Source organism: Barbus barbus (genome assembly GCF_936440315.1).
Source record: "Barbus barbus genome assembly, chromosome: 45".
NCBI lineage: Eukaryota > Metazoa > Chordata > Actinopteri > Cypriniformes > Cyprinidae > Barbus > Barbus barbus.
Window position 1 is genome coordinate 13,946,275 of NC_136723.1, and position 25,207 is coordinate 13,971,481.

General features: G+C 39.9%; 2 protein-coding genes across 2 annotated transcripts in view; one reads left to right on the forward strand and one right to left on the reverse strand.

Annotated features, from left to right (window-relative positions):
- Window positions 1–5,620: 5,620 nt before the first annotated feature.
- On the forward strand, window positions 5,621–11,598 carry LOC306864538 (erythropoietin-like). Its single transcript, XM_079408625.1, has 5 exons — window positions 5,621–6,108; window positions 8,066–8,193; window positions 8,269–8,355; window positions 8,717–8,881; window positions 9,602–11,598. Exons 1-5 carry the CDS (start codon window positions 6,093–6,095, stop codon window positions 9,764–9,766), a joined length of 561 nt encoding a protein of 186 aa, XP_079264751.1. The 5' UTR covers window positions 5,621–6,092; the 3' UTR covers window positions 9,767–11,598.
- A 1,953-nt stretch (window positions 11,599–13,551) lies between these two features.
- LOC306864530 (neuroligin-2-like) overlaps window positions 13,552–25,207 on the reverse strand; it is a gene marked incomplete at both ends in the record, with an annotated part of 47,975 nt that continues 36,319 nt past the window's right edge. Inside the window, 5 exons of the mRNA XM_079408615.1 lie at window positions 13,552–14,473; window positions 14,578–14,944; window positions 16,513–16,666; window positions 16,769–17,034; window positions 21,370–21,555. Of these exons, the coding sequence (XP_079264741.1) occupies window positions 13,552–14,473; window positions 14,578–14,944; window positions 16,513–16,666; window positions 16,769–17,034; window positions 21,370–21,555 (1,895 nt within the window). The remainder of the gene's footprint in view (window positions 14,474–14,577; window positions 14,945–16,512; window positions 16,667–16,768; window positions 17,035–21,369; window positions 21,556–25,207) is intronic.

Below are 25,207 nucleotides of genomic sequence, written 5' to 3' on the forward strand. Positions count from 1 at the left end.
AGAATATTTGTCCACGAGAGGACTGTAAAAGAGTGATGAAATGAGAGAGATTTAATGACTATAATCATCTGGGGCCTTAGGGGTTTTATTAGGTCCATTAACTTCTTTATAAAACTGCAACAGCTAAATCATTTCTCACTTTGTAAGCTTGTTTACTGCAATTTATGAATGTTGTAACTCTTCTAAAATAAAAATTGACCACTTAATCTTCTCTGTTTGCGTACAGTCTGTCAGTTATCAATATAAAAACATGAAGACTCAATAACATAAAAGCTCTAGGTATTCTGGATGAATCATTTCAAAATAATATAATAAATAAAGCTGGTATCAAACTCTTATTGCTTGATCAATTTAATATGTACACTGTCTACTGATTCTTTTCAAAGTAAAAAGTTGCTTTTGTGTGTGCATGCAAGATTAACAATGGTATGAATATGAGATAGCTCATGTAATATCAGATAACCAAATAAAAGTGGCATAAAGAGGAGGTGAACGAAGCCCCATTTCTTCCTAATCCCTTATTCACACAGGACACAGACTCCATACAGACAGGCTTATCTCTGTATTCCTTTTTCTTTCATCACCTCTTCACACTCTATTGAGGACTGTTTGTTCTCTCGTGATGGGGAGTATAGAATAGCCTGATTTACATTTTATAAGACAGCCATACAAGCCAGCCATAAAGATGATTAGCTCTACAGAAAAGAGGACCTGCATATATATGGAGAAAGAGAGAGAATCGTTTGTTCTGGGAATATGTGATAAGGTTTCTGCACAGCATTTTCCTGAACCATCATGTCTCTCCCTCCTTTTACTGATTACTCCTTCCAAAGAAAGCTGCTGGTTAAAAGGAGAGGATAACTATTACTTGTGTGATTTACACACACACATACACACACACACACTTATATCACACAGCTATATACACTCAAGTCTTGTTGGATGTTCCCACTTTTTGGCATGTTCGCACTATAGGAACTAGGAATGTATTTATTTCTAGGAACTACATTTAGGGAAACTAATTTAGCTCCTACTTCAGAGTAGGGTCTAAAGCAGTTCTGTAGGAACAACCAGTGACGTACGTGTACACTGATTGGCCAAACGCATACGAAACACTGGCTACCCTGCATTTTTAAAAATGAAAAACATTTTTAAAAAACATTTTTGCATCTTCTTTCAATTGCGCAAACTGTGCATATACATAACGTATCCGTTATTATGAAACCCATGACACACAACAAAAACAGCTCCGAACACAGCATCCTCCATTCACTGGTTGTTAATATTTGTAAATGCCATGAATAAAGATGTCGATGTCAGCCGCTTCAGAGTTCCTGCTGCCGGTGCGCGTGCAACCAGGAAAACGGCCAGAGGAAGAAATTGGTTCTCTATGAATCACCATGCTGGTTAGTTCCTAAAACTATGCAGTGCGAAAACACCTATTGATGATCTTTGGGAACGAAAGCAAGCCAATCTGGTCTAATCACGCAGAAGAGTTATAGCTTAAATTGCTGAAAAACCTTATGTTGGTCATGAAAGGTGTAGAACACACAGTGCATCGTTGTTTGCTATGTATCAGGTTACACAGCTACAGACTAATCAAAGTGCCCATGATGACCCCTGTCTACCACTAAAAGCGGCAATGGCTAGTGAGAGTCAAAACTGAACCATGGACCAATAGAAGAAGGTTGCCTGGTTTGGTGAATCACGTTTTCTTTTAGATCTGATGGATGGCTGGAAGAGATGGCAGGAGATGCACTTTGGGAAGATGGAAGGCTGGTGGAGGCTGTGCTATGCTCTGGGCAACGTTCTGCTGGGAAACCTTGGGTCTTGAAATCATGTGCTGGCATTACTTTGACACATACCATCTACCTAAAGATTGTTGCAGACCACCCTTCATGGCAATGGTGTTCCCTGATGGCCTCTTTCAGCAGGATTACATACCTTGCCACACTAAAAAAAAGTTTAGGAATGGTTTAAGAAACATGACAGAATGTTCAAGGTGTTGACTTGGCCTCAAATTTCCCCAGATCTCAACCTGACTGAGCATCTGGACCAACAAATCCAATCCATGGAGGCCCTACTTTGCAACTTGCAGGACTACAATGCTAGTGTGCTCTTGCTTCTTACAAAACCAAGTCAAGTCAACATGGCCCACCTTCTCCATGACTTCTTGCCCCTTGTTCAATGTACGTCTCTGGATAATAAGACACCTCTCCTCAACTATTCATTTCCACAACACCAATAGTGCAGGTCAAGTTACAGAAGTTCAAACAACAATAATATATTGTTTTCCTTCAGGTAGAAAAAAAGTAAAAAAAATAAAAAATAAAGTGGTATCCTAGATCCATGTAAAGCCACATTTGTACAAGTTCACTTGGAGAACACACTCTTCTCTTTTAGGCAAAGTGTCATCAGTTCTGTTTTGCTTATCTAATCAATACTATTCAAAGTAACCAGCTTTGAATTCCTCTCACTCTCTCATTCTATCAAAGAAACACTCAAGTAAGACTGTCGAGAAGCTCCTTTGACTAAAATGCGTCCCTCCATCATCCTTCTGGCCCATGCCATCATATTATTGCTCTCTGAACAATGGGGAACTGCAACCGTAGTTGAAGACTTCAACCATATTGAGAGATGCAAGGAGTCGCTGTATATGGGCACCCCACCACGAGGCTTCAGAGATAGCAGACTCAAGAAGATCTGCCAGCGCTATGCTGACAAACCCCGATATGTAACCCTGTACGACTCCAAAAACCGTATCCCAGTTTACTCTGCATACACCTTCAAGAAAACAGAGGGTGATCGGCGTGTGGACTATCCCTGGATGTACGAACCTCAGGTATGAAACTATTCAATCTCAAAATAAAAAGTACAAAACAGTTACTGGGATGGTACCCTTTCAAAAGGTATTAATATGTACAGTCAAGGTACTAATTTAAACCCGCAGGGTAAAAAGATACAAAGGTGTACCTTTTTAAACCCCAGTGAAAGCTTTTATGCTTTTTTTCTGAGAGGTTGAGGACTGGCTTTCTTCTTTGTAATGATGTGTTGATCTTCTTCCTAGCTTGCAGAGCTTGATGGGAATGGGAACATGATGACGTTCCCCACCGGATACTTACACATGAAGTTTGAGGACAGCCAGGCGGTTTTGGATGACTACTCTGATGTGGTTCTGTATGAGAGAGGCCATCTGAATCCAGACCAGCACCAGTCAGACCAACAGGACCGAGCAGCTACCTACACGCTCACAAACGTTGTGCCAGAAATTCGTGAGTTCAACATCGGACCATGGCGCGAACATGAAGAGCGCATCCGTGTGCGTCTCAATAATTTCTGCCGAGGCACAGCCTATATTGTAACTGGGGTTACCACTACTGGAAACATGATCCGGCGCAACAACCAGGACCGTGTTGGCATCCCTGAAGATGTGTGGACTGCCTACTGCTGCACTGAATACGACCGGAATGCACCACACAACGTACGCATCCGTTTTCCGACCCAAGCAGCCCTTGCCAAGAACGCAAAGGAGGGGAACAGAGTCCAAGAGCTCACTGTGCAGGATCTGGAGAACTACTTGACTAACAAAATGGCCGTAGACAAGAATTTCCAGCTGTTCTATGATAACTGCAACTCACCTTCACCTCTTCCTCCCTACCTTCATTATGCCAAATGATCTGGCTTACCTTCAGCTTATAGATTTGGTTGTGGTTTCATTTTTCTTGCTTTGTTTTTACAATGTTAAAAAAAAAAAAAAAAAAGTAGTACTTTTTTTAAATTTAGTGTTTTTTCAAAGTTATACAATACCATTTAAATGTTTGGGGTCAGGAAGATTTAAAGAAATTAATGGAAATTAAATTAGAGAAAAATATATACATTTAAAAAATGCTTCAGAGTTTCCACCAAAATATTAAGCAGCAGCACATCTATTTGCAACACTGATAATAATAAGAAATGTTTCTTGAGCACCAAATCAGCATATTAGAATGATTTCTGAAGGATCATGTGACACTGAAGACTAAAATAATGGCTGCTGGAAATTCATGCTATTACAGAAATAAATTACACTTGTGAAAAATAATACAATAATAATATTATTATTAATAATAATAATAATAATAATAAAACAGTTCTTTTAAATTGTAATAATATTTTACAGTATGACTGTTGTACTGTATTTTTGATTAAATAAATGCAGTTTGGTGAGCATAAGAGACTTTTTCAAAAACATAAAAAATCTTACTGGTTCCAATTTTTTTATAGGCCTATAAAATATGATTTAATTCATATTCTGAGGATATTTAAGAAAAAAAATGTCATGTTAAAACATTAATTGTACATTTATTTCCTGACCACCCAATGTCTATAATTATTTTATTGCTTTCATCTTAATATTAATCATCCTACGTAAGCATAGTTTAATTGTGACAAACTGTCTCAGTTTACATGTTAAGTAATTCACTGTGAATTTTGGGTTGTGATAAAGATGTGTGTCAAATCGAAACAAAACAAGGAAACAAAAGCTGTCCTGCTTTTTCAACCTATTTCTATGGGATTCTCATTTTATTGTTTCAATAAACACTACTGATACACATCAATAAAAACCTAAGGACAATTCTAGTCGAGTTTCATCATTACAACCACATATAGTTTACTTCATGACAATTCAATCATTAATACCAGACATCTTTTCCAGTAAAAATTAGATTCAAGACCTTTGCAGGTTTTGTAAAGATGGAAGGAAAGATAAATGGCATGGTAAAAATGTGAAGAGTAGATGAATTTGAAAAAGTGTTAGCCTGTGGAGAGAGCCTTGAAACCCATAAGAAGGAGGACAATTCAAAACTTACTGGGATGGTCAAACAAGAACATTTGCCACATTCTGGTGAAATATTCCACCTAAATAACCATCTATGAATTATATTTTGCCTTTAAAACAACATCAGTTTAAAGGAATGTAAAGGTCACACAGGATGAGTTTTCATTGACTCACCAATGCAAGCCAATACCATGAACAAGATTAGCAAGCTTGTGGGACATTCCTTTCATTTCTTAAGGGCATAATCTAATCTCAGAGAGACACAAATGAGCAAGGATATGCAAATGCCATAAAGCGAATAAGGCTGTATACTCCTTAACACTTTCTCTCTAACTCATATTCTGCTTCTCCATTGTATTCCTTCCTGTAAATAGTTTTTTTGTTGAGATCATTACTGCCGGTTGTAATTTCGTGTCTATATATAGTGTCAGTAATGGTGAAAGTACCATAATGTATTTTCCTCTTCTGGAAGACTTTGCAGATGTGGCCCAATGTAAACAATCAAAGTCTCCTGATCCCAAATCAGCAAACCATATTGACAAATCAGATGCTTTCTAACTATCACATTGCCCCAAGTCAGGGACTTTACCTAGTCTAAAATGATCACGGGTTCCAAATATACAACATTAAAGATGATATAGGTGTTCAGAAAGTACTATTGCTAAAGAGGACCCTGGGGCCCGGCCATAATCCATGCTTGAGTAGGGTAACCTATTTCTACAGCTGTGACCAGCTGTACTTTAGTATTTGAACACTAGATGGTAGTCCTGTCAAAAAATCTTGAAAATTCTTTCAGTTAGTAGAAACATTCTCGATTAAATCTTGTATAATAACATTTTTAGCTACATACACTAGAGGGAAAAAGCTTGCTGGTTTTAAGTTGGTCTGCAGCTTTTTCAACAAGGCCCATGTTTTAGTCTCTTTATGTAGCATTTTATTTTATTTATACAGTGGTAATGTAAGTGCCTCTAAGAAAGTTGAACAAATTTGCCCTGGAACGTGAGACCACTGTCGTCACAGGATTGTGGGCTACACAGAAACGCTGAATGTAATATTGAGCAACATAGTGATTGCCAATCACAGCACAGACAGATCAGAGCGCTGGAAAACTATCAAACTGAGCACGCACGAGGAACAGGGTCACGCAGAAGTCATGCGACGAGCTCAAATCTGCGCAGTCTGCAGTAGGATAACTGTAGGGTGCAAAAAAGGAACACAAAAATCGCAGTTTAGGATTTAAGAACATTATGCACAGTAAAAATGCACCTTGCGAATGCAAACGTTTTCAGGTAAGCTATGCTGTTTATTCAAGGGGGCGCAATTAATTAAGAAAATGTTTGTGATATAGTAATAGGCTACTCAAGTTTAATTGTATCGATGCCATGTTGGTCAAACAGTCTCTCTGCATCTATTTGTCCCTCGTTGTAGTTAAGAATTATATCGTAGTTTGTAATGCATTTTCTTATATTTTAATTAACAAATAAGTAAATGCTCAACCCACGATTCCAAATATCACACGTATGCATGTAAATAACGCATTATTCACATTTACAAGCTGTGTTGCTGCTCAGATGAGTTGCATACTTTCTGTTCTGGTAAATTCATATAAGAGGCCATACATCTTATTTTGTGATACATATTCTGAGTGACAGAAAGTCGCGTATGGGTGCAGTAACTATCCTTTATGAATGAATTAGTTCACTTAATTCGTTTTTGTCATACACTGAATCCGTTCTGAAATGTGGCATTGCATTGGTTGAGAGAACGAATAGCCCATGTCCCTTCACAGATTGGATGTTTTCAGTATGGACGACTAATGAAATGAATGAAGAAGTGTTTCTAATGAACTGAATGAAGATTAATCTCATATCTGTGAAGAACCACATGATGATTGATTACATTCAATAACAATATTGTAAAAAAAAATAAATAATCCGAAAATCTTTAAAGTTTGATAAAAGTTATGCTCAACAGTTGAAAATGAAGGAAAAATAAAGACTTCATGAATGATTTAACGAATCGGTTGAGTGGACGATTTAATGACTCACTAATAATAGGCTACCCAAAGTAATTCACTTGCAATCACCTAACAATCCAACCAGGGGCGGACTGGCCATCTGCACGCTCTGGAGAAGTCCATCCAGCGGCAGAGTGTCTATATAAGGCCTACACTAACTCCGCTCACCAATGTGTGATTAGGATAATGAGTTAAAAAATACAGTAAATGAAGTGGCCTATAAGGCGATTAGTCTGATTAACATGACACACACACAAAGAGACGTATACTCAAATTGAAGAATTATGTTGTTTCAGGTTTCTGTGTTCTGCTTTTTACAATAATATATATTTATTTCAATCCCATGCTGAAAAAAATAAAAAAATAAAATAGAAACCAGCACATAATTTGTATTGGTTTTAGTGATTATAATGAGAATTGTATTGATTTTAATGGAAACTGTAATGGTGCCTGTTGGTCTCTAGCTATTGGTAATTGGTCGTAAAAAAGAAAAAAAACTAAATCCTAATGTAATATGTCCCAAAACACACTTCAGGAAACCATTATTTAATAGTTTTAATGGTCAAAAGTTGATAGTTTGTAATGGTATTTAGTGGAAATCATTAGAATTTCTGTGATGGTTTCTGTTGTTTTTGGCAGCAGGGTCTCCATGGGTTTTGTGATGTTATTTGACTGTTTGTGCTGTAGTTGTGGTGGGCCTGTTTGGGAGAAAATCCAGGGCCGTTTTTTACTCTCAGTCCGCCCCTGAATCCAACCTGCAGGAAGTGTCGCTGAACGCATCAAACACATCAGTGGATGAATCAAAGCAGTGGCCTTCCCAAGCTGCTATATTACTAAAAGAGGAGCTGTGTCATGCTATTTAGAGCGGCGATCCCAGTATGAACAGTGTCAGTGACACAGAATGATGAATCAGATGATGTGTAGAGGCTTATCCTGGAGATAAAGAAGCGAAGACGGGTCAGAGGTGAAGGCTGTGGTAATACGAAACACCAGTGAAGTGTTAATTTCACAGATTTTTCACAGTGAAAATGATTCGAAAAAATGACTTCCCTATTCGCATACAATAATAATAATAATGAAACCACTACTTTGAGTAATTATTGTTTTTATAAAGACAGGTAAAATGTTTCATAATAAGCGTAAAGATGATGAATAAAGAGACAGGTTTAATTGTGAACCTTTCCCCATCAATTTACTGTGAGAATAACAGTGTTTATTTGTTTGTTAAGGTCTGGTGTCAGTTTTGATAGTGTTTGTGTGGCTGGGTGGAAAGCAGGTCTCGCCCCTTCGACCCATCTGTGACCTGAGGGTTCTGGACCACTTTGTACGAGAAGCTCGAGATTCTGAGGTCATCATGGTGAGGTCTCTATGTGCTTCTCACAGAATGTCAGGGTATTTTCAACATCTCTTCATCCGTTTCTTTTTCCTTCAGCGAGATTGCAGAGGAGGCTGTGGAGTGATGAAATCCTACTTGGTTCCTCTGACTAGTGTTGACTTTGCTGTTTGGGAACATATAGATGTGAGTCATGATGTACTGTGTTTAACAATAATAATAAAAAAACATTATATTTATGCACATACATACATTAAATACTTAAAACCAGCATTGTGCAAATCAGTAATACAGCATAATACAAAAACGTCAATATCCATCATGCATACGTAACTCTTTTATTATTTATATTTACTAGTAAAAGTACTTTAAAAAGGCTTTGATGTATTAATTCATCATTCACATCTATTTTTTAATGCATTTCTCATGTTATCTTCATATAAGTGAAACCTGATTTCCAGTATTGGCATATTTTATAGGCGATTCAAGCCAGTGTATTTCATAGATTTAGACTATGAATGAGTAGAAATACTTTCTATGTGTTCAGGTTCATGGACAGGCCGTGGAGGTCCAGACTGGTCTGTCTCTGCTGGATCAGGCCCTGAGTAATGCGATGAAAACAGTGAGCAACTCTCCTCTGGCCAATGCGCTGGATAACAACATCAGTAACATCCACAGCCTCGGAAAGATCCTGCTCAGTCTTGGCTTACAGGTGTCGTAACCGCTGATGTGTTGTGACTATGAGCCCATGTGTCTCGTTACAGTGAGGTCTATTGTGACATCCACATCCAGCCTCTTTTCTAATTTGGCATTCTAGGAAATTGTGCAAACGTGCAGCGTATTTGGTTTCCTATCTCTTTTTTGGCTACAGTCAAAGTGGCGGCATGATTCTGGGAAATGTGTTTTGTTTCTCCAAAGCTTGACTGTGAGGTGAATTTTCATGCCGTGCTGTACTGTGGAGCTGTATTTAAAATTTAAAAATAAAATGTCAGTTGAATAAAATTACAGTGACAATAGATATACCTAAATATACTGCAGACTATATTGCAGTTAAAATAAGTTCAGTCTAAATGGATTTTTCCCACTATAGTAAACCAGAGTTCCAATGTATGATTCATTACTTTCTGGAACTATGAGAATGAATTGAAAGCTGGATCAATACATTTCAATTGAACCATTCCCACTGTGCTAAAATATGAATCATGCTTAAAATATAGCACTAGAGTACAATACCCAATACACTTGAAATGGGAGGGGAAACTAGCTTAGTAACCAAAGTAGTTGATTTTAGCAGTAGAAAATTGTCTTGGTTTGTTTCGTGTGTTGTGATTATTTTATGAGGCGATCCAATCAGATCTGAGAGCTGCAATCTATTTAATTTTAGTTTTTGGGATGATACATTTTCCCTAATGAGCCCATTCTGTTTCCACAGCAGGCCCGGTCCACAGTTCTTCCAGATGATTCAGCTCCTGCCAGCACACAGACGCAGGAGGTCTCCTCTCTCCCAGAACTTCTGCAGGTGCAGAGCAGTTTCCTGCGAGGGAAAGTCAGACTCCTGCTTTCAGCTGCACCAGCCTGCCAACGGCAAAACAGCTGATGCGAGCTCAGAGGAGCACGGGAACTGTTTACAGCAGTCACATATACACAACAAACGCGGACAAGAACACTTGAATGTGACACGTTACCCAATCTAAAATCTTAAAGAGCTTATGAGTTCCAGGTGTCGCTCTTCAAATGGTCTTCTGCATTCGAAAGCCTGCAGTCATATTTCTAGAGTATGCATCATGTGGAGAGTGAAGCAAAACAGCAGTGACACCTTGACGTAGTCAACAAGGCGAACATGGCCCAAGATCCTGCAGAGGAGCATTTCAGAGCCCACAAGTGGACTCAAAGGTTTACATCAGTGTGGCGAACAGCTTGTCCGGCTGTATCCAGCCACCTGGACTACAGTACATCTGAGACACTTTTATTTAATTATATTTGTATGTTCAGTTTTCTACAAATCCATGAATTGTGCTGCTATTTGTTCATTTTTTAGTAGGCAGTGTACACACTCTACAGGACACATTCTTTTCTGAGATGTGTACATTTAACGGCAGGACCCAAGGAACACTTTTTTTGAGGGTTCAGCAGGGTTTGCCATGTGGACACAAAGCTGTGAGGCTGTGTGAGGTATGCTTCCATCTAGAGGACAAAACAGGAAGTTTAAATGAAACTGTAAGTATACATAAAATTAGTGAATAAAACATTTTTAAAGTAGACAGTTTAGCACAACAACATGCAAATAAGGAGACAGGTCTGTCAGTATGTTTAATAACCTTTTTTAATGTTGTCCAGTTCAGATACACAACATACAGTGTGTAGTAGCCTGTATAGGAAATAGAAATATGAATTTCAATCTTTAGACCCGTTGCGGTCATACAGTCCCCTCATCTCAAGCCTTTTTTTACGTTGCTGAAATTCAACAAAATGAAACTCAACAGGTGCAAGTCTTTTTTGGCGACCAAGCATTAATACTCAACAGTTGTGTTTCTCAGGGTTTTTTTCTTCATATTTTTTCTTTAAATCCTCTATAATACATAGGCAACCCAGACAAAAAGTATCACCATGTATGTCTGGTGAGAGTGTGCTTTATATGTCTGTCAGATGCCGGTAGAATCATATCTCTCCCTTTATTTTGTAGAAAAATATGAACTGTTTAAATTCTTTATTTTGAAATATATGCAGCTCAAATTCACAACAAAGAGATAAGCCAGAACTCTGTGGAATCCCACCCCCACTCCAACAAATCTCCAATGGTTTGGGTAACATTAAATTTCTAAGAACTTACAACCAGGTAAGAGAAAACAAACACCCCACAGTGTCATTTAGTCCACTGAAGCGTAATGAAGAACACCCAGGAGAATGACTCAAACAGCAGGCCTCTCGGAAAAAAACAGGGCTGACTCAAGCGTTTTACATCCTACGGCCTCGTACGAGGAAATAAAACGAGCTTCTCCACACAATATTTCTCATTTAACCATCTCCAACTAAATATTCTGATTAGGCCCTGATCGGTTCCACCCTCTGTTTTTCAAACGAAACAGAATCAGATGCAGCCAGCGACTCTATTGTCCACCACATTGTTGGGCCTTGCAGCAAATTTGAATTCCAAATGCAATTACTCTCATCAAGTGCGCTCATTCTTGACTCAATATATTTTCTAATGTGGAATTCGATTCGTTTCCGCTTCCCTCAACATTCATTACGATTTAATGTCTTTTGTCGAAAAAGAAGCTTTAGTATCTGTAAACCTTCAAATGAAAATCTAATAAGGGTCTTCAGAATTGTGGGTGGAGGGATGTGATTGGCTGAATGAGCTTGCACCTGTTTTTACAGTGGATACGATTGGCCATGAACCCAACAATAAACAAAATATTTACAAAGACCATGTCATCTCTTACACCTATAAAAATGTACAGTTTGCATCTTGTGTTTCTCGTCATGGCATGACAGAAGGTGGTCTTGCGTGTTTTCCATCCACCCACTGACAAGAAACTCCAAAAACAAGATGATGAGAGAACAAAAAATGGATGGAGATGAGAGTGGTATGCACAGTTGCTTGCATTATGGATCGTAAATGTATTTTTAAGTGGCATGAGGGATGACGCCTCGTCCACTGTAGCGCAGTACGCCTCTTCAGGCTGCGTTTAGTTTCTGACCGCCACCGCGGCTCAAACCTGATGCACAAAGCTTCCAGAGTCAGTATCCAGAGCTCATTTAGGGCCACATCTGTCCTGATCCTCATACACTCACACTTGCATGCGCACTCGTGAACGCAAACCGCCCCGTCTCCCGCTTCCTCTTGGCCAGATCGTTCTTGGCACCCTAAAAGAGAGATTTTGGAAAAAACACGTTGAGAGGTGAGAGGCTGAATCAGAAGGTCTTACGGGGACTTGTGACAGGGCATATAACAAGATGTCCGCCTGATGACAAGTGAGCTCAAACTGAGATAATCACTCAAAGGTCAGTGACAGTGAGGGGGAAGAATGTTCTGGACACGTCATGAGCTCTCTTGGGCTCTGGATAAAAGAGAGAGACGGAGAGACTCCAGCTGTGCGGGAATGGGCGCAGGTGTTGATCCCGTCGCTCTGGACGTCCAACTCAGAGTCCGAGTCTTTATGGAGTGAATGTTCCTTAACTCAATGTGTAATGCACGGGTTACTACAGAGGACTATACGAGCAGAGAGAGATAAAAGGGATATAAAAGGAGAGGAGTGGATCGTGGATCTGATCAGTCCTTCTCCGGGAGATGAGTTTTGTCGCACAGCTTCCGTAATTATAAATGAAAAAAGAAGGGAACTATTTATCCTCTTTATTATCATCAAGAATCAGTTTCATTTCCGGATATGACCATGTATCTACAGAGGGAAAAGAATTTCCAAATGAAGTGCACAAAATACAGCTGATGTAAAAAAAAAAAAAAAAAAAAAAAAGAGAGAGAAGGAGAGAGAGACAGATAAAAAGACAGAGCAAGAGAGAGAAGACTGTTGCAGAAAAAGACAATAAAAAGACAAAGAAAGAAGAGTCTTGAATCTCGAATGTCCATTTTCCTCTTAAAAAATAAATCATGCAAATTTCTCAAAGCGCAATCAAGATATAAATTTAATGCATCTATATCTTTTTATATAGGTATTTGAAGTGTTGTTCATTTCTCTCCATAGGCAAATAACAGTGACAGTGCAAAACAAAAAGCAAAAAATAAACATAAAAAATGAGAGAGACCAAAGAAAAGAAAAACAAATTGGCACTTTTTTTTCTCAATTCTGCAAATTCCTTGAATAAATCCAGTTCAGGTGATACTCTCCACGTCCGTCCACTAGACTGCGACTGATTGGACGATGATCACAGTACTTGGCACAAGAATGCTGGTAAAAATTAGATAGTAGAATCTTTTTTTCATTCATAGCCTTATAAGGTTATCAATAATACATATTTTACACGTATGTTTTCCTGATTTATAAAACAGTCCGAAGTAGGAAAAATTGTTCTTTTTTGGGGACTAGAAACGGCTACAGCAGAGTAAAAGACTCGGGGAGAAGAAAAGAAAAAAAGAAGGGAAAGGTGGCAATGGGACTTGAGGGGGAAAAACTGGAGAAAAAAATAAAATAGTAGGGAATAGCTGCTGTATTGAGTAGGGAAAATGGCCAACATTTCTCCACCCAAAATCTTCTCCAAGAACGAGAGGAGCAGGAAGAACGAGAGAGAAAGAGAGTGTGCTGGGAGTGGACTTAAAAAGGACGTGAGCGGTGTATTGGACAGTATCCGTGTAGAGCACCACTCTTAGTACTGGAGATCTGTGTTCCTATGCATTTGGGGGGCCTGGTCCCCTCAGAGGGGTTACTATACTCGCGTGGTGGAGTGCTGTTGGGGCAGGGCGTTGTTGCTATGCCCAGCACTTGGTGCAGGCGCAGGGGGGTAAGTGTTGAAGGCATGGAGGGGCTGCATGCCAGTGATGGTGCTGGGGATCATGGAAAGCGTGTTAGCCGTCATAAGTGGCACGTCCTCAGGTGCCCGCCGTAGTGCCAGAGTGTAGTCCGGCGGGCACACAGGTGGTCTTAGAGGTTCCAAGTCGCCATGTAGACCACGCGGTGGAAGAGGCGTGCCGTGGTCGAGCTCCACCCTCTGCTGCTTCATCTGCAAGGACATTAGCTCCTCCTCCTGGCTCAAAGCCAGGTCGTTATGGGGCGGAGCCCCCACAATGCCGATGCCTGGCCCCGCCCCACGTTGAGGCGAGAGGCGCCGATGGCGGCGTTGCAGCAGCTCGTGCCGTTTGTCGCGTTTATAGTACAACGCGGCAAACGCCAGAACATTGAGGAATAGCAGTGACGCGCCCACTGCTACGGTCACGCTCAGCTCCGTCGAATAGTCCCTTGTGTCGCTCGGGAATGGGAAGCGTTCAGGAGGGTGTTCAGAACCTTCGAGGTCCGGGTCAGGTGGGTAGGTTGAGACCGTGGGGTGGCGAGTAGTGCGTGTGCCGGGGCTCTGGGCCGTGCCCTTCCAGCCGGGCCGGTGCGGGCTGCCGGGTGGCAGTCGCGTGGTTATGGAGCTGATGATCTCCTCATGAAGGGTGTGGAGGTGAGGAACCAGCTCAAGCCAGAAGGCAACTTTGTTGGCACGGTAATTATCCCGGATGCGAGGCTTCAACCCGATGTGGAGGTACTGCTTGTCTTTAGAGCTGAATTTGGTCCAGATAACTTCCTCGAAGCGGTTGGGTTTAGTATGGATGAACTTGGTATCCTGTGGTACTGGAATGTTCGGATCACTGGAAAAAAAATTTAAACAAAGTGAGAAGAAAATAAAAAGACAGAACTGCATTTGTATTCTGGTCTTACTGGGTGAACAAATTTGGACAGATCAAACTCTCACCCTGTCTTGGCGAAGTTGGTCCAGTATGTCATCACCACAGCGCTGAGCATGACATCGTTCTTGGAAAAGTTGCAGGGAAATAGATCTGTGGCGCCCACCATGGGTACACCGAACACATACGGGATCTCGTCGCCATGTGCTGCGTCTGCCCACTCGGGTCGTGCCTCCGTCTGGCAGTGGTGGTGGAAGGTATAAAAATAAACAGGGGACTGGAACTCAGCATGCAGCTTAGCTGTGGCCACCGCTGGTGCCACCCACTGGTGGTCGGTAAAAAGCGCAAGTAGAGTTTTACGCCGCATGTCACCATTGTCGCGGTCAGCCCAGTCTGTGTACATGAACTTTATAGTCTCCCGCAGTATGTCTTTACCTATAAAGGGACAGAGAGAGACCAAGAGAAAAAAAAGGTGGATGTTGGATGTTGAAAGACAGAGTTGGTTGTCACACAAAGCAGGGCACCTTGACCCAATATAGCAGACAGTGAGACAGAAGCACCCAAGGTGAGGGGTAAAATTAGACTGATTAACTTGAACAACCGCTAAAAGAATGTGTAGATGTGTATGTCAGTGTTGTCTACAGAAATCTGTGGGACTGTCCTGAATGGCACACTTGATGTGCATGTGATATGTTTTCCAAGTGCACACTTATGCACAGATTTCATAGATCTTCTTTGGATCTCAAAGCAAATCATCTTTTAATAGGTTCTTCATTTAGTGCATGATTAGAAACCCTACAATCATTTACATTTATTGAATATTTAAATATGTCAAATTATGTATTTTAAATCTCTGCATTTAAAGGCTGGAATACACTACACGACTTTTGAAATCTGAACAGATTTTTAAAACACCAGGCATCAAATACTTACTATACTTTGTAAATAGTGAAAGAGGAAAACTGGGCATCATGTTTGATATCATGTTTGATATCGTCCAACTGGATAGAAGCAAAGTCTGAAGCAAACAAACCAGAGTCTGTGACCATCAGTGTTGTGCAAGTTACTTCCAAGCTGTAATACATTATAGATTACTTGTTACTGTTATTTAAAAGTAATTCCTTACCTTACAATATTACTGTCTCAGAATTGAAATGTGTTACATGACTCCTGTATTATCTTTGAGTTACTTTCACCAAAATAACTACAGAAGTAGAACTTAACATTCTAAAATGACAAAATGTACTGCAGAGCATTTTATATCCAATAGAGGGCGATATGGTGCAGCAGAATGACTGGGCTTGTGCCATCTTCACCCATTAGCCACTTTTCCACTGGCCAGTGCGAACCAAGGCTTACAATGAGCTGGGCGGGGCTAATAGCCTTGGACCTCGAGCACAGAGGCGGAAATCATGCTGCGTTTCCACTGTCGGGCCAGTAGCCTCGCGCCACTCCTGTAAAACCCGCCCTAAACACATCTTCACTGGACTACGTCACACAATACAAAGTTCCACCAGAGAGAGGGAGATGAATTAAATAAATCGCTAAACAAATATATCAGAAGCTGTCGTTGTTTAGTCTTTATTTACAAACTTGGACACCACGAACTGGAAATAGAACTTACTTGCAGCATTTTTGATTCGTTAATGTCTCGCGGTCTTGCTGTTTTTTTTTAACAATTAAATTTTGGGCTAAAAGTGTGTTGTAACGCAAGCGTTACTGAACATGTACCGAGTAAAATATTGCTAAAAATGTATTAGTAATGCCTTACACTACTGCGTTACAGCAAAAAGTAATCAGTTACACTGGTGACCATCATACACTACGAGATTTTTTATGGAATCTATCAACTCTTATCTGTAGACTGGCAAATAGCGTCAACTTCTCCAAACTGTAAATCAGCGGAAAATTGGGACAAAGATTGCGTGGTGTATTCAAGGTTAACTCTGCATGCAAACATCGGCCGATGTGCAAGTGACTATGGTTGTATCAGTGAAACTCACCATCTGGGTATCCGTAGAGGTTGTCCACAAAATTTGATATGGTGTAGTCGAAGGAAGCGGCTGAAATACCATCCTCACCCTCACTGTCATCTACAAATTTCAGCCCTTCACCCTGGTTCACCCCCAACAAGATGTCGTAGTTCAGGAACTCCCCCTGAGGACATTACAGAAATGTCACCCATTGTACTCACTATCTATAATTAACTGACATGATTAGACTCTAAACTCTGGAACCCTGCAGTGACTAAAATCACACCTGCTGCATGAGGATCTCGGGGTCATCGGGTACCACATCTCCGTCCACCACCGGTCCGAATGCGATGTGGTAGCGGGCAGGTTGGATATCCTGATCCACCAGCTCCCTGAAGCTCTTCCTTCGCAGACAGTCCACCAGATCTGCAGTGTCGCTGTAGCTGCAGCCCACCTTCTTGGCCAGGATCTTGGTGTACATCAGTGGCCGGTAGTTCACTGACCAGCTGGATATGGCGGAGCCACTCTGAGCAATGGCCCTCTGGAACAAACCTGAAACCAGGGCCAGTTACAAGACAATGACTAAGAAAAGTCAAAGAACAGGCTATAATGTGAGTGAGTCAATGTGGACAGAGTGTGACCCATGACCATGAGCAAGATAAAACCACTGAACATCTTTTATCATCACAAAAGGAACTCATTTCCATGACAATAAATGCTTTCCAGGCTGGTTTCTTAACTTTAGAACAGAATATTCACTTCAGAATAGAGAACACGTTTTTAACTTTAGAACAGAAAAGATTCTTAACTTCAGAACAGAACAGAACCTTAACTTCAGAACAGAAAATAATATAAATCTCAGTTTTAGAAAGAGATCAGAATTGAATGTTATTTTCAGAGCGGAACAGAAGCTTAAGATCAGAAAATAACAGAACAAAATGGAATCTTAATAGAACACATTCTTAACACGTTCTTCAGAACAGAATCTTAACTTCAGAAAAAAAGACCAGGAAAGAATAGAATCTTAATTTCAGAAAAGAACACAACTGAATTTTAACTTCAGATCAGAAGAGAATCTAAACAGAAGACTACAACACCAAAATAATTTCAGTTGTACATTTTTGCATTTGGCAGACACTTTTATCCAGAGCAACTTGCATTGCATTGAAGGAAAACATTTTATCAGTTCAGTCCTTGGCATTGCTAGTGCCATTCTCTACTGTTTGAGCTACAGGAATGCCAGAATCCCAGAATGCCAGACAACGATTGGCCTTGTGTACTGGCTACAAAAGAGAAGTGAGGTGCAGTGTGTATTTAATCTTTAAAAATGTTCAATTAAACAGTGTGTCATGTAAATTCGGACCAAGACTGTCAATGCAGACTTTTTTACCTTACTGTATATTAAACTGTGCCACAAGTAAAGTTCTGAAACTAGTTATAATTGTCAGAGAAACATGTTGCTAAGCTAAAATGGTGGAAGTCTGTACAGTAGAAAGGTCATGCAGGCTTCAACAAGGCATAACCAATAACAGCATGAACCAACAGTCAGGGGCTCCTTTTAATATGAGTTGTAAATAGGGCAGGTAGAAACTCTGATTCATTCCTTGAGTGAAAGTGACAAAGTGAGCTCAGCAGTGTTCGAAAAGGCTCTGGATAAGCATGAGGAAACCATCTTGGCTTTCAGAACCCTGCTGCACTGTTATGTAAAGTGTCCCATGGTTTTCATCTGCAGATTCTGTTATTAATTATTAAAATGTTCCCCCACCCCCCAGTCACATACACACACACACACACACACACACACACACACACACACACACACACACACACACACAGACACTCGTACTATACTCTATTACAAGACCCCCCAGCTTCAGTTCCCTATGAAATCAATTAAGAATCAGCTCAGCTGTAGTCCAACACTTCTGCATCACACATACATAGTTGTACATGCTGCTCATTATGAATTTGTCTCACATCCCTCCATTTTTATCACACAGCACTCATTATAAACTGGCATCAAATGCAGACGCACGTGTGATCTCAAGATAGCGGTGTAAATCACACAAACTCAAACACACCGCAAGGCATTGCCACAAATCAGTCTCACTTTCACACAGCCACACAATATATACATTTTTTAAAAATTCAGAACATAGAATAGTATATTGTACAACTATGTAGCACAAATAGGGTTATAGACTATAAAACAATTCTGAATATCCAAAAATAAGTCTTCCAAGTTTGGAATGACGTGAGGGTCAGTAAATGGGTTAATGACAAATGAGAGTGTCCATGATAAAGAGAAAGAAAAACCTATTCTAAAACACATCATGTTGTAAGAAATTTGTTCTTTCTACTGATGTTGGCTTTATAAAATATTTATATCATTTTCAAGGAAAGTTTAAGTTCATGAGTCTAAAATATCACATGATGTCAAAAGTAATACATTTTCATTATATTTTGTGAGTGTAAACATTAACAATAATAATTATTATAACTTATATAATTATAACTTAATAATTATTTTTTTAAATGTAGTTTTTCTAAGAAATAATAATAAAAGATTGTCAAACTACTTTTTAATAAAAGTTTTTAAATGAGGCTTGTATCTTCATTATGATATCAGGACAGTTGATATTTTTGACTTTATGTCCATCTTGAAATAAAATTCAATAAAGAAATGAAAAACACTATTATAAGATGTGTATTCAAATCATTGTACTATCCAAAAGTCGGACCACAAATCTCTTCTGACTAGAATGTTTTTCATTTCTGCATTAAAGTAATATTTTAAAATGTGACTACAATTTTAAAAAACTGTTCACAATTTGAAAATATTTTAATATTTCTGAGATGCAAAACTAAATTTTCAGCATCATTATTCCAGTTTTCACTGTCACATTATCCTTCAGAAGTCATTCTAAAATGCTGATTTGCTGCTCATTTCTTGAACATGATTAATATTGAAAACAGTTGTGCTACTTAATACATTTAGTACTTTTTGATACAGTGATACACAACAGAAAGTTATATTGATGAATAGAATGGAATTTATTTGAAATCTTTTGTAACTGTCAGAACCCTCTCTTCCTTTCAGACTGGACACAGAGGCAGGGAAACACAGGGCTTATGAACACAGGGAAATCAACGAGGAAGAACAGAAACAGGTGCGGGGCAATTAAACGCAGGGCTGGGAACAAATGAACTCATGATGACAGGGAACGAGGACAGGAACAGGAAGGCCAAATATGGACACGAGGGGAGGGGGAAACAAGACACAGGACTGACATAAGGCCCCCCTCCGGAAGGCGTGTCCTCACGCCATACACCATCCAATGGGGAGGGGGGGTGGGCGCTCTGGAGGCCTCCAGGGACCAGGGCTACCAGCCTCCAGAGCGGGACCCGTTCCGGGAGCCACGGCGGGACCCGTTCCGGGAGCCACGGCGGGACAGGAGACACAGGAGGCCATGGCGGGACAGGGGACTCGGGAGGCCATGGCGGGACTGGAGACTCGGGGAGCCACGGCTTTATTTTTTCGGGTTCTGTGGCCTTGGCCCTCGGCCTGGCCACACAGGCCATGACCCTATAACCCCCCCAAAAAGTTTCTTGGGGGAGTTCCCCCCTGGGAGCCACTGAGGAGCGGGCTTTGTGGGGCGCTCTTGCAGCATGGAGCTGGACGGAACCAGCGGAGACACAGGAGGGCACGTGCGAGGAGCTGGCACTTGGGGGCGCTCTTGCAGTGCGGACACTTGGGGGCGCTCTTGAGGAGCTGAGCTGGACGGGACCAGCAGAGACGCAGGAGAGCTGGACGGCCCCAGGAGGAGCAGGCACAGGAGGGCGCTCTTGAAGCGCGGATTCGCGGGGGCGCTCGGGCAGCGCGGTTTCTTGGGGACGCTCGGGCAGCGCGGTTTCTCGGGGATGCTCTGGGCTGAGGACAGAGGCGGTGCTGGGAAGAGTTGGGAGGCCGGAACATTTGGTTGGGTATGTGGAGGGTCCTGGCGAGGGGTGAGATGGTGGGGCCAGGTGATTTTCGGCTGGGATTGGACGACGATCGTTCTGGGAAACTTCTACCTTGAGATCGATGCCATTAGCACAGAGGACATAATTAACCAGCTCGATCAGGGAAAAACTGGACGTGGGGAGATCGCAGCTGATGACGTCATCGTCCAACCCAAGCCGAAAATAGACACCGAGCGAGGCATCAATCAGCTCACCTCGTTGGAAAGCTCAAGGAATTCCTTCACATATCTTACCAATTATTCCCGACCATCCTGCCGCAGACACCAAAGCCTGTCTTCAGCCTTAGTCAAGTTTAGGTCCAGTCTTCTGTCAGAACACACGAGGCACGAGGAACGAGAAGACAAGGAGATTCCAAAATACTATCCTTTATTGAAATCCACATCGAGGACCACAGAGCTTGGGGAGAGACGAACATAGATGACGTTCAGACTGGACACAGAGGCAGGGAAACACAGGGCTTATGAACACAGGGAAATCAACGAGGAAGAACAGAAACAGGTGCGGGGCAATTAAACGCAGGGCTGGGAACAAATTAACTCATGATGACAGGGAACGAGGACAGGAACAGGAAGGCCAAATATGGACACGAAGGGAGGGGGAAACAAGACACAGGACTGACAGTAACATTATAAATGTCTTCACTGTCACGTTTGATCAATTTAATTAAAAAAAAAAATTCAAAAGAAAAAAATCTCACTGACCCCAACATTTGAATGTGTATGAACTACACTTGCAGTTTTGAATGCATTTTTTTATAAATAGTGTCCAAAAAAAGTGTCCTAATGAATAAATGTAAATTATTTGGTGACCTTCCTTTAAATGATGGGATTTTGTATTGATGATCAATGCAACAGAGTTTCAAACCTTCAGAATGATGGGACAGGATGAGAAGGTTGACGCAAGAGGCTCCAGCCCCAGAGCCAAATATGGTGATTCTCTCTGGATCTCCTCCGAAGTGTCCAATGTTCTCGTTGAGCCATCGCAGAGCCTGAATCTGGTCCAGTAGCCCATAATTCCCCTTTGCAGACTGATCTCCAGAGCTCAGAAAACCTACGGGAGCAAGAGAGTTAGACTAGAGATAAGATAACAGACAATGTGAACCAAAGGTATAAAAGACCATGATCAATACATGTTGATCAAGATCAAGCACTCTGAGGCCAAGAAGAGCAAAGTGCCTTGGTAAACTGAAAGAATGAGGTAAGGCAGAGGACTAAAGCATTAATACGTCATGCTCATTTGGAACTTCCTGTTACCATTTGGAATGATTCCTATAGACTTGAACTGGTCATGAATAATATAAACTAGGTTTGGTATAGCAAAGTACGATATGACTTGATACTTGATACTTGATACTATACTTGAAAGTCATGGTTTGCATTTTTTTTCTCTCACTAGATTGGAATATGTTTTTAACATTTTTATCAATGCAAAAATATAGTAGTAGTACATTAGTAGTACAATAGTACATTAGTATTTTCCAAAAAATCTGTGAAAGTGTATAATTCTTTGGTCTACATGAAGACTCAAATCATTCCATAGTTACTTTATAAATTCCTTTAAAATTGCTCGAAATTGCAATATGTCTTCAATACAGTACTATGAAAGCTTTAGCAGAACCCATTATTTAAATTTTAAGATTTATGATATCTTGTACTCATAAGTCTGAAATAAAATAGTTTGTAATTTTGAGCATGTTAAAACCACATGTGTCTTCAATTACAGCAGCTTTAGTAGGACATATTTTCCTCTGCAACGCTCAGAACTGTGATCCTCAGGGGTGCTGGGGTGGGTTTGATGCATTAACTGTTATCGCTGCTGGTGATAGGAGCTTTATTATCATCTTGTCAAGCCCATCTTTATGACGAGTCTAGCCGATTAGCCAGTTTAGACATTTGGACTGTTGTTCTCTGGGTAGAAAAAGCTTGAGTGCCCACATCCACATATATACTTCAAAACAGAAGGCCCATATACCATTACGGACATCCACAAATAATGCATGCTATCGCTCATTAAAATGGGGCGTGCGAGGCTCTGGAGACACAGTGTAAATGAGAACTAAAGAGCTTATGTAAAACCGTCTATTTTACGATTCTAACTGAACTGGTGATGCACTGAAAACATGAAAATGTGGCGAGAAAAAGGGGAATTTCAAACATATTTCACATGTCTAAGAAACCACTCTTCAGACTGTGGAAGATAGGCTTCCTCCGGAATGTGCCTCCGGAATGTGCCCTCAGACCCAATATAAGAGTCAGTGAGTGTGACTGTGTGTGCGTGTGTGTTTTAGAGAAAGAGAGCACGTCAAAGAAACTAAGAGGGATGAGTAGAGAAAAAGACAAACTGCCATGTTGTTTTCAGGAGTCAGGCCTGTGAGAAAGACGACAAGCGACAACATACGGCACATCATATAACAAACAACACACAATAGGAAAACAGATCGTGCACTTGGCACTCCTACATATAAAAGGCTCCACTGGTGTGTCGTAGATGGAGGGATACACAGAAATAGAGCTCTTTGAAAATGTTCGTTACAGATGTTAAAAAAAGCTTTTGACGTCTGAAACTCCCACAGGCCGATAATGACTTTGTTTTAAAGGATACTGCTGCATCTGCTACATTCATTTACATGCTGTGCAAAACAGTAGCGTGTATTCATGACCGACGGCATGGTTATCCTAAACCGTGAGATCGAAAAAAAAAACATTACCAGTGATTAGCATCAATATATTTGAAATAAATATAGCCTATATTTCTGCATCTTTCTTTTAAATACATCCTAAACCACATTTCTGTAAGATTTGAGGTCTGTACAATTTTTTTAACACATAAAATTCAATATATATTATTAAATACGGAACCATTAATTCATATATGGAATCATTATTTTTGTGTAAACCATTAAAATCAGTGTTGTTAACTGGTAACTAAAACTATTAAAATGGTTTTCATTAATTGAAATAAAAAATAACTAAATAAAAGCTCATTCAAAATAGTATATAAATAATACAAAAATAACACTAAGATTTTTATTTTACATTTGTAATTTTAAAAAAAACTAATGAATCACAGGCTTAATGTTTTTGAAAGAAGTCTCTATGCTCATCAAACATATTATAATTTAATTATTTGCTTTCTACTTTAATAGATTTTAAAATGTATTCCTGTGATGCAAAGCTGAATTTTCAGCAGCCATTACTTTAGTCTTCAGTGAAACATGATAATTCAGAAATTGAAAACAGTTGTGCTACAGTATATATATATATGGAAATATTATGGAACATTTGGATTTGTGATGAATGACAGAGGTAGGATATACGAGCACAACGCCCAATTTCGCAAACAGTTGAGTGCGCACGCCTTTAAAGTATACTCCTTTGTCAGTCTATGTGAGAGACACGTTCAGAATCAGCACACGGTCACTGTCAAGTGGGCTTTGTTTTCAAGTGCACAACTCATGGTTCAGGCTAGAAGGGATACGTATGGCGCTACTATGGCATTTGCTGTTCTTCTGCTGGTGGTATATATATATAATATTACTGACCCAGGGATACAGGTTTTTTGTTGGTCATACTCGCCAAGGAAAACAAATTCTGGGGAAAACAATAATTTGGGCCACACTGAGCTGTGGTGTGACTGTGAACAAAGCTGTATTGTCCAAATGACATTAATAGGGCAGGTAACTGAATGTGTGCTAACTCTCATCGTAAGTGTTGGCCTCACGAGCCAAGGACAATCCGTAGAAAACGAGACAAATTACGTATTCATCAAACTGCTGGATCAGGCCACCACAGGCGATTCCCTAAAGATGAGTGAAGTCACAGAGTGCATTACAAATACAACTGTAGTGCAAATTAGTGGGGGAAGTGTGGACGTGAGGTCTTTTTATAATAGTTTCATATTAGGTGAGTGTGAATCCTAGAGGTGCTGGATCTGTGTCTATGTTTGAGTATGCATACTGTGCGCAGCATGCACATTTCTGTAGGCACGGGACACCCGGCTGGCCTACTTCACTTGGTACTGTATCCCACAATGCAACCTGCTCAACTTAACCTTCTATTTTTAGTCTGACAAATTATTTAAGAGATTTTTAACATCTCTGATCAAATGTTGCCAGCGTCATATGCGGCACATTACGGGTCATGTGACAGTAATTTAGCATACAACTTTAAACAGTTTGATTCAAATAAAATGTTTTTATATAGTATTATAAAGTATCTAGTGTCTAGTATAGTATTTTATATAGTAAACAGTATTATAATAGATATAGATAATAGTTGGTAGCATGAAAGAAATAAGCTTCAGTAACCATATGATACTGTTAACTAAAACTAATAAAAACATGTTTGTCATGAAACATGAAACATGTTATGAAATAAAGTTAAATATAAATATCAGATTAGTTAGTTAAATTAGTTGTTATAATTATACATTTTTATATTATATATATATATATATATATATATATATATATGCACAAACAAATAGGCCTATAACAAAATCACATCACAAAATGACCTAAAAAAAAAAAACTGACATAAAAGCTAATTCAAAATAATAATAATTATTAACTTATTAATAATTCTAAAATAACACTGGCATTGGTACATACTGTATTATGCACTGTATACTACACACCATTTTTGAAAAAATAAATAAAAAATAGCATGTGAAAAAAATGCATGTTGCAGCAACAAACATTTTA

Excerpts from the sequence above, each read along its gene's own strand:
- LOC306864538 (XM_079408625.1), top strand. Across the intron at positions 8,194-8,268 it reads GAGATTCTGAGGTCATCATG|CGAGATTGCAGAGGAGGCTG; the intron begins GTGAGGTCTCTA and ends TTTTTCCTTCAG. Across the intron at positions 8,356-8,716 it reads CTGTTTGGGAACATATAGAT|GTTCATGGACAGGCCGTGGA; the intron begins GTGAGTCATGAT and ends CTATGTGTTCAG.